Here is a 14,654-nt window from a genome sequence, read left to right on the forward strand (position 1 = left end):
CTTTTATAAAAATTTACTTCGAAAACATAGTCAAATTTTCTTCAATCAAAAACGAAATTGTTCTTCCCAAGACATTTAGAAATAATCACTGAAACGAAGTCAGAAGATTGAAAAATGTATTTTTGTATCTGGTATTTCGATGAATGTAGTTCAATAAGAAATTATTGCAAATACATCTTTATTTGTTGGAAATTTTCTCTGTGTATTTGAATTTATATCTATTGGTCTGGCTAATCACTAAAGAACATTGCCATTGCAGAATTTACTATGTTATTTGCATTCTAAAAAATAAAATTAAGTCAATATTACACTTCATGAAACATTGTTGTGACAGCTACAATTTATCGAAATATCGCTTTTAGAACTATCTTTGGACCAAATACATTTCAGATAATTTGGAGTCGATTTACATATATCAGTCCGTTGTGCAGCATAATTGTCGGCGATAGTAGCCGATTTGGTCCGGATATCCGTTATAATCCAATCTTATTATTATCTTTCTACGCCGATTGAGACACAATCCAAACATGGGTTAACAGCATATTCTTCTAAACTTGTAATTCCATTTGCTTGTAATTCCATTTTCGAACGATTTATATATTTTGTATGTCCAACTCATGGTAATATAGAAATTTTGGTCCAATTTATTTGAAAAAAATGCGAAATTTGATCAAAATAGAAAATTTGGTCACTAAAAACATTTTTTAAAAAATCTACGACACTATTAGTTTTTAGAATATATCTATTAAAAATTCTATCTCCCTATTGGTCCCTAAAAAATATTCTTTAAAAAATCTACGCCTCTGTTAGTCCCTAAAAAAATATTCTTTAAAAAATCTACGCCTCTGTTGGTTCCTAAAAAATATTCTTTAATAAACTACGCCTCTATTTGTCCCTAAAAAGATTTTTTTTAAATCTACGCCTCTGTTGGCCTCCAGAAAATGTTCTTCAAAAAATCTACACCCCTATTCTTTAAAAAATCTACTTCCCTATTAGCCTCTAAAAAATATTATTTTCTTTTATACTGTAATTTAAAATAACAACAACTATTGAATTTTGCCTTATCAAAATATTGGTTTTAGACCCCATGTTTCTTTGGACCAAATCCGTTTCAGAAAATTTGGAGTCGATTTACACATGTGCGCACGATAACTCTCGAAGACAGCAACCGATTTTATTCAAACTTTGCACTTCCAAACATAGTTTAAGTTCAAAGATGGGGAATATCGCTCCACTCCTTCTGGACCTTCAAAATTATGCTAAAAATTACTTTTATAATAACATGCAAACGGTCTATCCGATTTTAATGAAACTTTGTACAACCTATTATCTTTACCAAGCCAAGTAGGAAGATGGGACCCATTGGTCCACTCTTTCTGGTACCTCCCCCACAAATGGTCAAAATTTTCAATATTTGTAAATGCAATATCAGACGAATGAAATGTAGACAAAAATATTCCTCATTTTTATATCAGTAATATTGCCAATGTAATTTTATCAAAAATAATTATCAAAAAATTTAAAATTGTTACACAGTGTACTCATTGAGTATTTATCACAAATATTAATTTATTCTACAGTTGTAATCACTCCAATTAGGTATTAAATATTAGAGGTTTTTATTATTAAATATAAAAATTTGTCAAATTTAAATGAAAATCCACAATAATGCCATTATACATTTTTCGTTCATAAGTTTACAAGTTTGTAGGATATCAATTTATTTTTCACATAGGATTTCTACCCATTTTAAATACAATTAATATGAATTAATTTTTCAGAATTATTTATAATCATAATGTGTGTTATGACAATAACTATTGCATTAGCAGCAACAATAACAACTCGTCATATTCCATGTAAATATCAATTTATTTCCATTGAAAGTGTGAACAAACTCTTTGCAACATTATTTGCATTGTTGTTGTTGTTAAATCATTAGCTTATGACAGCCGTGTTTTCTCTCAACTGCGACTTGAAGAGAAATCTAACCGCTGGAATCGCGTGACATTCAGTCATTTCGTAACTAAAGCCATTGGTTAAATACTTGAACAAATCTCACATTAATATCAGAAATTTATGCAAAATAATATATTAGGTTGCTATATACTACAATGTAAAATACAGACTCACAACTTGGCATCAGTAGGATGATGGAATAGCATTGCTCCTTGAAGAAGCTAAAATCGTGAAATTAAATTCGAGGGTCAATGGCCATACAATGAGTATTATTCCTAATTATTTTGATGTTTTCTGATCTCATGCACCAACAAAAGACTTCAAATTAATTGAAGAAATAATTAATTGAAAAAAACAAAGCTTTGTATTACTGCTAAGTAACGGATCAATATCCGTACTTATTAGTCCGGCTTTACATTACAAATCATGGCCACGAATCATGAGCGTTTTTCTCTCTCCCATTGGTAAATTGATAGTAGGGTTGGAAAACATTGCCGCAGGTAGAAGCAAAAAGTACGAAAAGGTACCTTCAATTTTACTTAAAATTATAATAAATCATAATTATCGAAAAATATATCTTATATTAGGTTGGGGAAAAAGAAATCCCTTATTTTTTTCAGAAGATGGCTGTACTGATAGATTTCCCTTAAATCATCGATCAAACATTTTCAGATTTATGCTCGATGGAAGGGTGACATTTAGCAGAAAAAAATATTTTTCTGTTTTTTGTTTGGTGCATTCAGTTGTGAGTTACAGGGTGTTAAAAATTGAAGTGAACAAAGAGAAAATTCGGTACATTTTACAGTTTTTCTTTGACAAAGGCGAAAATGCAAGTCAAGCGGCTAAAATTGTGAATGGTGTTTATGGCTCTGATACTGTAACAGCCAATTATGTGCAATTTTTGTTTCGTAGATTCCGCTCAGGAATTTTTATACCCTTCACCACACTGTGGTACAGGGTATTATGTCTTTGTGCATATGTTTGTAACAGGCAAAAGGAAACGAGATAGACCCATGGTTCCTTTTGAGAATATGCATAGAATAACTTTTTAAGTCGATTTAAGCATGTCCGTCCGTCCGTCTGTCTGTCCATGTATTTTTGTGAGCAAAGTACAGGTCGCATTTATGATCCGAATTGGATGAAATTTGGCACAGCTCATTTGTTTGGCCCAAGGACGAACCCTACTGAAATTGGGAAAAATCGGTTCAGATTTAGATATAGCTCCCATATATATTTTCGTCCGATTTAATGTAAATGGTGTACAAAAGTCCCTATATATCTTTCGATTTGCACGAAATTCGGTAGAACGTACTGAATTGGGGCTAGAGTGATGTCTGCCAAATTTCGTGAAAATCGGTCCAGATTTAGATATAGCTCCCATATATAGTTTCGTCCGATTTCATGTAAATTGTGCCAAAGTCCCTATATATCTTTCGATTTGCACGAAATTTGGCACAGCGTTCTGAATTGATGCTGGAATAATGTGTGCTGAGTTTCGTGAAAATCGCATACATTATTCTGGTGTTGAATTATTCAGTTCAGTTTCTCGGTCGACCTGTAATGTGTTTTTGTTCTATTGATTTTACTGGTGTTTTAAAACAGAAAATAATGCAAAATATAATAGAATATATTTATAAAGTCAAGGATTGGTATTTTGAAACAGAGACCGAGATCAACCATATATCCTCTTCAACGGCAACGTCACAGGTATACAAAAATGGAATAAAATATTAATAATTCTATGAATATTTCAAAAAAAAAAAAAATTATATATGGGAGATATATGTAAATATGATTTAAAAACAAATCGGCACACGTCATATTAGACAGAAAACTTGGGGGTGATTGAAATCGCAAAATTTGTATCAAAATTTACATTGCATTGGTGAGAATGAATCTCAGTGGCAGATTGTCCTTGTCACTGCAGGAATTGTAAAAGTCTTGCATACAGCCACAGCACTGGTTGCTTCGAGTAATATTGATTGGAGATTTATATTATTTCAGTGAGTATTTAAACATTCGAGAGCTTTGGAGTAGTCTTTCATAGCCACAGATAGTTCTTTGACAACTGACTGATGAACCAATGATCTGCCCATATGTAACACATGATGATCGAGCAGATTTCAATCAACCTTTTTCGGGTTTCAGATATCAGTATAAACGCAAGAAGAATAAAAAGATAGTTCCTGCGTACATTGGCATGTTTGGGATCTACTTGAACTCTGCCAAAGGGATCTCAATCCCTTTAGTGGAATAATTGCTCAAAATCCTGCACGAATAATTACTCCATGTTTTATAACTCATGAAGCACATCATCCGCGATCGAAATCCCGAATAAAATATATGGTTGGGGAAAAAACAAATCCATTTTTTCTTCTGCAGATGGCTGTACTGATAGATTTCTCGTAAAGTATCGATCAATTTATTTCAGATTTATGCTCGTTGGAAAGGTGACATTTCGTAGTAAAAAAAATATTTTGCTGTTTTTTGTTTGATGCATTCAGTTGTGAGTAAAATAAAGTCGGAGAAATGATCGAAGTTGACTGGACTGATAGCAGTCGTAACATCGCCCAGGAGCTAAATATCGACCATAAAACTGTTTTAAACCATTTACACCAAGCTGGATTCAAAAAAAGCTCGATGTGTGCCACACCAATTAACGGAAAAAATAGCATGGATCGAATTTCCATTTGCTAAGCCTTAGCCAAACGAAGTGGGATAGACCCATTTCTTAAACGGCGGTGACTGGAGATGAGAAATGGAAATGACAACCCTGTGCGAAAACGGTCGAGGTCAGAGAGCAGTGAAACACCTCAAACGGTCTAACGACCATGAAGGTTCTGCTATGCATTTGGTGGGACTGGAAGCGGATTATTTATTATGAGTTGCTTCCATATAGCCAAACTCTAAATTCTGATCTCTACTGTCAACAACTGGGCCGTTTGAAGATAGTTATTGACCAGAATTGGCCAACAGGACAGGTGTCGTGTTCCACCAGGACAACGGTAGGCCACACACATCTACAGTGACTCGTCAGAAACTTTGGGAGCATGGTTGGGAAGTTCTAATGCATTCGCCATACATTCCAGACTTGGCACCAAGCGATTATCATAATTTCCTTGTATTGCAAAATTTCTTTAATGGTAAAAAATTGGTATTTAGGGAGGATTGTGAAAATCGACAACTATAGTTTTTTGCAAATAGAGAGCAGGCATTATGAAGTTACCTTTCAAATGGCAACAAATCATACAACAAAACGGTGCATATTTGGCACAAAATGGACATTCCAAACATGTTAAATAAAGTCCTATAGTTCATATAAAAATAATGGATGTATATTTCCCCAATCTTTTATATAGGGACTTCGGTAAAACATTTACATTAAATCGGAAGAAAAAGTATATGTGGGATATATATCTAAATCTAAACCTATTTTACCGAAACAGTACATTGCACAAAAGTGTTTGTCAATCGAGCAAACTTTGGACCTTTAATGCACAAACTACATAAAATCGGAAGAAAATATATATTGGAGCTATATCTAAATCTGAACCGATATTCACTAAACTTAACACAATGATTCTATACTTAATTCAATACTCTATGCCTAATTTCGTGCAAATCGGAAGATATATAGGGGTTTTGGTGCGCCATTTACATTAAATCGAGTGAAAATATATATGGGATCTATATCTAAATCTTAACCGATTTTCAAGAAACTTAACATAAATCAATCTAGACTTAATTCAGTACCCTATGCCAAATTTAGTACAAATCGATATATACGGATTTTGGTGCACCATTTACATTAAATCGGGCAAAAATATATATGGGAATCTGAACCGATTTACACGAAATTTGACACACATGCTTCTAGACTTAATTCAATACACTATGCCAAATTTCGTGCAAATCGAAAGATATACATGGACTTTTGTACACCATTTACATTAAATCGGACGAAAATATATATGGCAGGAGCTATGTCTATATCTGAACCGATTTTCGCGAAACTTAACACATATGATTCTAGACCTTAGTCAGTACGCTATGCCAAATGTGTCCCAATCGAAAGATATGCAGGGGCTTCGGTATACCATTTAAATTAAATCCCACAAAAATGTATATGGAAATTATGTCTAAATCTGCACCGATTTTTACGAAACATCTTTCCAGACTCAATTCAATACGCTATGACAAATTTCGTGCAAATCGAAACATATACAGGGACTATGTTGCACCATTTACATTAAATCGGACGAGAATATATATGAGAGCTATATCTAAATCTGAACCGACTTTCCCCTATTTCCATAGATTTCGTTCTTAGGCCAAATAAACGAGCTGTGCCAAATTTAATGCAATTCGAATCACTAATGCGACCTGTACTTTGTTTACAATTTAACATGGATAGACAGATCGACTCAGAAAGATATTATATGAATATTCTTAAAAACAACCATGTGTCTATCTCGTTTCCTTTTGCCAGTTACAAACATATGCACAAAGACATGATACCCTGTACCACAGTGAAGGGTATAAAAACCAAGTGGATACTTTTGACTGTGACACACTGTATATAATCTAGGGTTCCAGTTACACTTTTTGGTCAATTTTTGTTGCTGATTTGCAGTAGAACCTTTTTCTAGTTTACTACCGAAGTAGAAGTTACATAACGTTTCGATTTATACAGTATAATAAAACCTAAAAATTGTTTGTTTCCCAGTAGTGGAGGGTGCAGCAAATTCGGCTTCATTTTTATTGGCTTACATTTCAACACAATCGTATCCCCTCCATTATTTTCATTTTGATTTGAATCATTTTGGTTTCCTGTTTGCTATGATGCCATTTTCATCTATCTCTTGCTTACCAAAAAAAAATCTCTGGCTGTTTAGCAAAACTTTTTAACGTCTTCTGTTAGCCAAAGTCAAACAAGAGTTTCATAGGTCACTAACTTCTCAAGTTGCTTAGACACTTTGTGGTCGGTCACTTGTACATGGCAAAAAAAAAACACCAACAACATACAGAAGTAATCAAAAACTTTTTAACATTGTAAGGGGTGCATCTTATTTCATCCAAAAAAGCTAAGCATACCCGATATAACTCTCATAAAACAAGGGTAATTTGTGTGGAGTAGCAGCTAAAGTCCTCAAAATAGCAAAACATTTTAATTACAGAAAATAATCAGAAGAAATTGTATAAAACATTTTTGTTGTTGGGAGTTTTTTATCAGAAGAGACAATTTTTAAATTAAAAATAAATTTCTTACAATTTTGATATTTTTTCTCCTTACAGATTGATATACAACCACCCGAAAGAGAAGGCATCTTTTCCGAAGAATATCGACCATCAGATCCGCGTAATATTGGGCCATGCGGTGGTTTCAGTACTCAATATGCCTGCATGTGCGATTTTCATGGAGTGCCATATCGAGAAGAAGTTGCCTGGGACATTGATACCATATATTTGTCACACGATACACGAATTTTAAATTTACGTGATTTTGACCATTTAGAACCAAAGTAAGTCTATATATTTTACTTAATTTTTTTTAATTATTTTCTATATAAATTTCTTTTATTTTATTTTTGTCACAGAGACTTAATGGCCATTGTATCGGCATTGGAATACAATACATTTTTTCGTGGCTTAAAAGCTTCACATATGCGCCTATCCAATGAAACTTTGGAGCGTATATTACATGTGCTCAAGCGTTCAATGTGGCTCGAAGAGTTGCATTTAGAAGCCCTAGGTTTAAGGTGAGTAACTTTTAATATATATTTTGCTTATTGAGATTAAATATTAATTTACCCCCAATTTCTTTTTTGTAGATCCGATTTTCTGCATAAATTGGCTGTATCTGTGATTACAAACAATAATCCTGCAATACGTACCATCGATTTGAGTCATAATTTAATTGAGGATAAAGGTAAAAACAGAAAAAATGCAATCATTACAGCCACCAAATCCATTGCTAATCAATAATAACCACTAACTAACCTTTAAAATATTAATTTCCTTTAAAAGAAGTAAAAAAACGACTTATCAGCAAAGTGTAAATAAATGTCCAAATTGTGTCCCAATCGTATTAATAATATATATTTATATGTGCATATCACTCTTCTTGCCCTTTTTAACAAAAATTTTTGTGTTTTATTATTAGTTATGCTAAATCCATTTCTAATCCAATTTCTATAAAATTTAACCCCCGTATACCACTTATTTTTTCCGTTTTGTTCCCTTTTTCTTTTTTTCCGTATATGTATCAATTTCAAATTCAATTGTAGGTGCAAGCTCATTATGTGCCCTACTTGGAAAAATTGTTCAAGGTTTGATTAACAACAATTAAACAAGTGTTACTCTGTGTGTGTGTGCGTTTGAGTTTGAAATTCTTTCTTTAACAGAACACAAAAAGGAAAATCAAATTGGAAATCGTTCATTCATTCATTCATTTAGTATATCAACCAATCAATCATTCAATCGACCATTTTCAGTGTACAATGTTTGTTTGTTATTTCATTCTAAAAAAAAATCATTTGAAATTCCAAGTTGTATTTGTGTTTTGCTTTTATTTGTTGCGCTTTTGTACTTCATGCATACAACAACAAAAAACAAAAACAACAAGAATAATAATTATTCCATGAAATTCATTTATTTCTACAATGATTTTGATTTTATTGAAACTTTTCACATTGAAGAACTCTAATGAAAATCTATACACAAACAATCGTATACTTTTTAAAGCATCCTCTGACATCAATTTAATAATCTCAAGGATAAATTCTTTTTGCTGAACTTTGACTTCAAGTGGTACTACAATGCCACTGGAACATAAAATGCTTCCACATCGAAATATGCGTTAGATGTTAAATATTTTGAAGTTGGTTAAGCCAATATTTGAAATACATAGTCTCCTCCATGACTTCTGGGGTTTTGTGAAAATATGAAAATTGCTTAATACTTCACATCCAAACAGTTTATAACGTATTCCTATACATTTGACATTATCTAGTTGAGTCTTCCAAGCAAGCCAGCATGACTAGGTTACATAGTCATTGAAACAGTGGACAAGCTTTTAAGAAATCAAGTGTTAAAATCACACTGTGATACAGTAATAGACTCTTAGCTACCTTCCAGAATATACTTAAAATCTAATTTGAAGTCGAATTACGAATTTTTTATTCAATTGAGATGCTATTTGCCACGCAAAGATGTACCAAAACCCCTACGTACCGAATGTGATGGTTTTTGGAAATCGATTCAAATTTCGATATAGTGTCCATACATTTTGGTCCAGTTTTATCGGCAGGAAATTTTGCACATTTTTAGGAGCAACTCTTGTATTGAAACAAAAGTGGTATAGGGTATTATATACATCGACCACGTCCGACTTTGGTACTTTACTTACCTTCCTTCAAATAATAATATGGTAGTCTTATTCCTGATATTTAAATTTTGTATAAAGATGAAAACAATTGAAGTTTTTAGTGTATTGGTATTGGTATATAACCCCACAAAAACATTTAATACCGATTTTCGATATTTTTAATGAAATATGTCCAATATCGCAATACATACTTTCGATTAAACCTATAAGAAATCGATACGCACTTCGGTCTATGTTATAACTTTATATCAACCTACTATTTTTCCTTTTCAACTATATAAACAAACACACACTTTTATGCATACCTCAGTACCCACCCAAAAACAAACACCTCCATTTTAATGAAAATTGTATTTTTTACTTTTCATATCACCACAAACCATTTTTTCTTATTCTTAAAAATTTTGCAATGTTTAGTCCATTATGTTTATATTTAAACGTTATTTTTAACATCTTGGTTCCTCATATTATTATTAGTATCACCCACTTTAATTCTCGTTAAACTAATCAGGAAATTGCTTTTTTAAATTTACAGGTGCAATACATTTGGCGGGACCCATTGCTAAAGTCTCCAAAGGTCTGTGCAAATTGGCTTTGGCACATTGTGGCCTTACATCCAAGGGTGTTAATCAAATGTCACATTCACTGTCGCTCAATCAAAGCATTTCAAATTCGTTAACACATTTAGATTTAAGTGGTAACAATCTTAAAGATGATATAACTGTAAGTTAACAATTTACAAATTTTGAAAAAATTTAGTAATTAAATTTGTATGACTTATGTTTTTTTGTATTCAATTCCAGAATTTACACAATTTTTTAGCACAACCAAATGTTTTAGAATATTTAGATCTCTCTTCGACTGATATAACATTAGAGAATGTAAGTATTCATCATTTGTTCTTGTAAAAAATTTTAAATATCGATTTTTTTAAATTCCAGTTATTTGGTGCCCTCTTACGTGGTTGTGCAACGCATTTAGCTCATCTCAATGTCTCCCATAATTCGTTTAGCACAAAGAAAGGCAAAGAGATACCACCATCGTTTAAGCAATTCTTCACCAGTACTTTAAGTTTAAAGCATTTAAATATTGCCGGTTGTAAATTGCCCATGGAAGCATTGAAGTAAGTATAATCCTTAACATTATACAATAATAATTCGTATGAATGTATTTTGTCCACGTTTGAAGAAGTATTTAGTTTCATAACCTATAAATATTTATAGAAGGCAACTTTTTTCGCCATCTCCCTAATTTGTATATCCCTTGTGTCTCCAAGAAATATTGTCATAGATTTTTAGGATACCCATCGTCAGACATCAACAAACTGGGTCGATCTAGTTATGTGTGTCCGTCCGTCAGTCCATTATAATTTTTAAACACAGTACAGACCACACGTTACGAAATTCTGTATATATTTACTCCTAAAGGACATAGACCGGAGAAATTAAGAGTATATCCAACAGGAGTGGTTGACTTTTAATTTATATCAATTATATTGTTGTATGTACTCGGACGATGGAAGGCAGACATTTTTCATAAAATTCAGTTATGATCAAGTGCAAAACCTTTCAGTTTTCAGTGGTGATCAGATGATATTTAGGGAATGAATAAGACAGAACTTTATTTAGTCGATGTAGAGGTCGAACATTAAACATTTGCCACTTAGAAGGAAATCTGGCCAACTAATTAGAACCTACAAACCAAGATTATTGTGTAAAAATTTCAAAATTTAAATCTTATGGCAAAAATGTTCACACCGGGAAAACATGATTTGGAAAATATGCTAGGATAATAAAGAGGAGCAGATGACTTCTAAACGTTCAAGAAGACGCAAATATCGCGAAATATTGCCCAGGCACTTTAGTTGTGTAGGGTATTATATGGTCGACCCGGTCCCACGATACTGCTACGCTCACTGATTATTGATATATCTTTATTTGTAATGTAGAATTAGTTTATGGACTATAAATCCACTAGAGTGCAAAGCTATATAGTCTCGAATTAACTATTTTGATCAATTTTGCTCTTTCGATTCCTGCTTACTTATCGAACAAAGGGATAGCGCGTTCTTTACCATGGAAGCACTTCAGCACTATCTTTCAAACCAATTGGCAGTTTGGAAAACGAGTCTTCAAAATGTTCTAATTCAACCCAAGACCATTAGCAAGCGCCTATAGGTTATTAAAATATAAAGTCATTGGAATAGCTCCTTCAGAAAAAGAAAAAATCTGTAAGAATATGTATCAAATAGAAGATTAATTTCTTCAAAAAAATTATTCTTACTGGTGTTCAGCCCCACTAAATTCATTATTAATACCATAATTATTAATATATAATTTGTATTTGTTTTATATTTTACAGAAATTTACTACTCGGCTTGGCATGCAACGAGTCAACAGCTGGGCTGTATTTAGATTTAAGTGGTAATACATTGGGTGCCCAGGGTGCACATGTTTTAGAATCATGCATACATGGTGTTCGTGTTCTACAATCTTTAAATATAAGTGACAATAGTAAGTACAATCGAAGCATAGTACCACAACTACAATTTAATTTAATTAATTGCATATCTTCTTTCGCACAGATTTGGATGTCGAATTAGCTCCTGTTTTAACTTCTATTTCTAAGAATCCTTCGATACGCACATTAAATATGTGCCGTAGTTTAACTGGCATGAAATTGAAACATATTCCTACGGTAATGGAAGCTCTGGTCAATTTAATACAAAAAGATGATTTTCCATTGGCTGAATTGACTTTATCGGAAAACAAATTGAAAGTGGATATCCATGATTTTATAAATGCTTTGGGCAGTAATCAAAGTTTACAAAAATTGGGTAAGTCATTAAAAAATGATGTGTAGCAAAATAAATAATAATTTGTATTCTTCTTCCGCAGATATATCGGGAAATTATATGGGCGATGTTGGTGCCCGCTTGCTGGCCAAAGCTTTACAAATCAACAATAAATTACGCACCATATATTTGGATAAGAACAACATAACCCTACAGGGTTATGCTGATATTGTCTATGCCTTGGAAAATAATTACAGCATGCGTTGCATACCATTTCCAGTATTCGATATTGCGCCACATTTAAAAAATCATCCCGAAAAAACGGATGCCATCATGCGTAAAATGCAAGAACTGCTGCAACGAAACGGTAGCGGTTTGAAACGTACCAACGGTCAAGGATTCCGTTTGCAGCACGGCTTTTTACTCTCTTCCACACATCAATTAGTTGATAAATTGGTGGCCGAAACACAAGATACAATATCGATTGCCAAAAGTAGCAATGATTCGACATCATCGTCGGCCGTGCAACGTCTCATCGAAGATGCGGAAAATTGTAAACAATTAATGCCAAAACTACAGGAAGCTGTACGTTGTGAAACACATCCCGTCGAGGTGAAACTAACTCGTGTTGCCAGTGATCTAAGCTATACCATACAAAACTATTTGGAAGAAACATTGGAGACAATGATACGCACAGGTGTTGAACAATGTCCCAAAACATTGGGTAATCAAACTGTGATTCAAGATTTGCGTAAAGTTCTCAGTGAACGTTTAGTCATACCGGAAGGTTTTCTACAGCAATGTCTTTTAAATAATGCCGGCAGTGAAATAATGAATAAAGTTAGGTAAGTGGAGATTACTTTTAGGTAATATTAAATTAATATGTAAATTGTGGCATGTCCGTCCACCACGAGGATAACTTTACCAATATTTCCATTATATTCAATTTGAAAGTATGAAAATATGTCAAATTAAATGACATTTTTGTATGGCCTATGAAAAGGTTGTTTTCGGAGCTCAAAAAATAGGACAATTTTTTTTAAATTCATTTGTTTGAAATTTGTAATTGGGAACATTAATAATATTTAATATTTATTCAATATTTAATTAAAATGATTAACGGATGCAAGACCTCTAGAGCAAGTCCGCCGCCACTTCACTTGGATACAAATGCTTCGGTGTGTATATACATATTTGGAATAACGTACTCTGGGGTAGTAATGAATCAGAGAAAATTAGATGATATTTCTCATTCTGAGATCGTCCATATTTCAAGCTCAAGTCTTCATGATGGCCTCTTTATCAGAGCATAAGGGTAGGTGATCTTTCTCATGTTGTAGGAGCTTATTGATAATTTAACAGGCTAATCGGTGAGTATATTTGGTTCATTCTCTATGTTATAGATATTTTGAAAACCCGATCGGAGACTTAAGAAGTATCGAAAAGCAAACTTGCACGTGCGCAATATGATTTCCTTGAAGGCAAACTAACCCGCGTCTTATGTTTCTAATTTCAAGATCAGTTCTACAGGCAATATAATTTATTTACTGCTCAATCACTTTCCAGGAACACCATGCCACTTAATCTTGACTACTGGGGCGCTTTCATAAGGGCCTCCTTGAGCTTTGGCTTTCACGTCATAACCAGTTATTGCTTTCTGAAGGAGATGGCTCGTCAGAAAGCAATAACTGCCACTTAATCTTGACTACTGGGGCGCTTTCATAAGGGCCTCATTGAGCTTTTGCTTTCACGTCATAACCAGTTATTGCTTTCTGAAGAAGATGGCTCGTCAAGGACTGAGTTCAACATCTTAGAGATGTGAACGAGACACTGTTTTTGGTTTTGTATGTTAATCTATATTGGTCGGCATTCAATTTGTCACATACCTATATAGAAAGAAAGGATTTAAAATATCTATGTAAACTATTTTTTGGAAAGCCAAAAACCCCACATGTCGCTGTTTATATAGATATAATGTACTGTATCAACATGTTCAACGACAAAAGCATGTTAACTTCTATCAATCTCAACTGTAATGACCCTGATATATATACGTATTTATCTCTCCGATCGAACTTTGTAACAGATAATTTCAATGATATACACTACTTAGATAATTTCGAAATCAAATATTTGTTGTCTCTGTTCTTATGACTCTCATCACTCTCTGTACATTTTCTTTAACTCTCATTCCCATTGTTGTTGTTGCAAATCTTGTTTTTATCAAGAACAATTAAAACAAAACCAAATAAAACATTTGTTTTTGGTTTTGAATTGCTTTTGCGGTTTCATCTAATTGTTCAATTCACACCGTGATGCCAAAAGATAGCAATGAATCATATTTCAAGATTCTGCTATAGATTGTTGTTTTTTATTTACAAAATGTAGTGTAGTGTTGGCTCAAAACTACATATGTGATACACTACATGCTGCTGACATTATTTTATTTTATTTAAAATTATAAAGTCGCATCGTCCTTTAAAGAGAACACCAACAACTTTTTGTAAAGTATTA

At 33.0% G+C, this 14,654-nt stretch overlaps 1 protein-coding gene across 1 annotated transcript in view; it reads left to right on the forward strand.

Moving 5' to 3' along the window:
- LOC133322033 (F-actin-uncapping protein LRRC16A) overlaps positions 1-14,654 on the forward strand; it is an 85,602-nt gene that overhangs the window by 58,686 nt on the left and 12,262 nt on the right. The window contains exons 6-15 of the mRNA XM_061531101.1: positions 7,255-7,481; positions 7,557-7,718; positions 7,791-7,888; positions 8,247-8,288; positions 9,882-10,069; positions 10,150-10,227; positions 10,288-10,469; positions 11,708-11,859; positions 11,931-12,182; positions 12,244-12,985. Of these exons, the coding sequence (XP_061387085.1) occupies positions 7,255-7,481; positions 7,557-7,718; positions 7,791-7,888; positions 8,247-8,288; positions 9,882-10,069; positions 10,150-10,227; positions 10,288-10,469; positions 11,708-11,859; positions 11,931-12,182; positions 12,244-12,985 (2,123 nt within the window). The remainder of the gene's footprint in view (positions 1-7,254; positions 7,482-7,556; positions 7,719-7,790; positions 7,889-8,246; positions 8,289-9,881; positions 10,070-10,149; positions 10,228-10,287; positions 10,470-11,707; positions 11,860-11,930; positions 12,183-12,243; positions 12,986-14,654) is intronic.

This window comes from Musca vetustissima, unplaced genomic scaffold, assembly GCF_032173495.1.
Source record: "Musca vetustissima isolate MV318-11 ecotype Yass unplaced genomic scaffold, APGP_CSIRO_Mvet_v1 utg33717, whole genome shotgun sequence".
NCBI lineage: Eukaryota > Metazoa > Arthropoda > Insecta > Diptera > Muscidae > Musca > Musca vetustissima.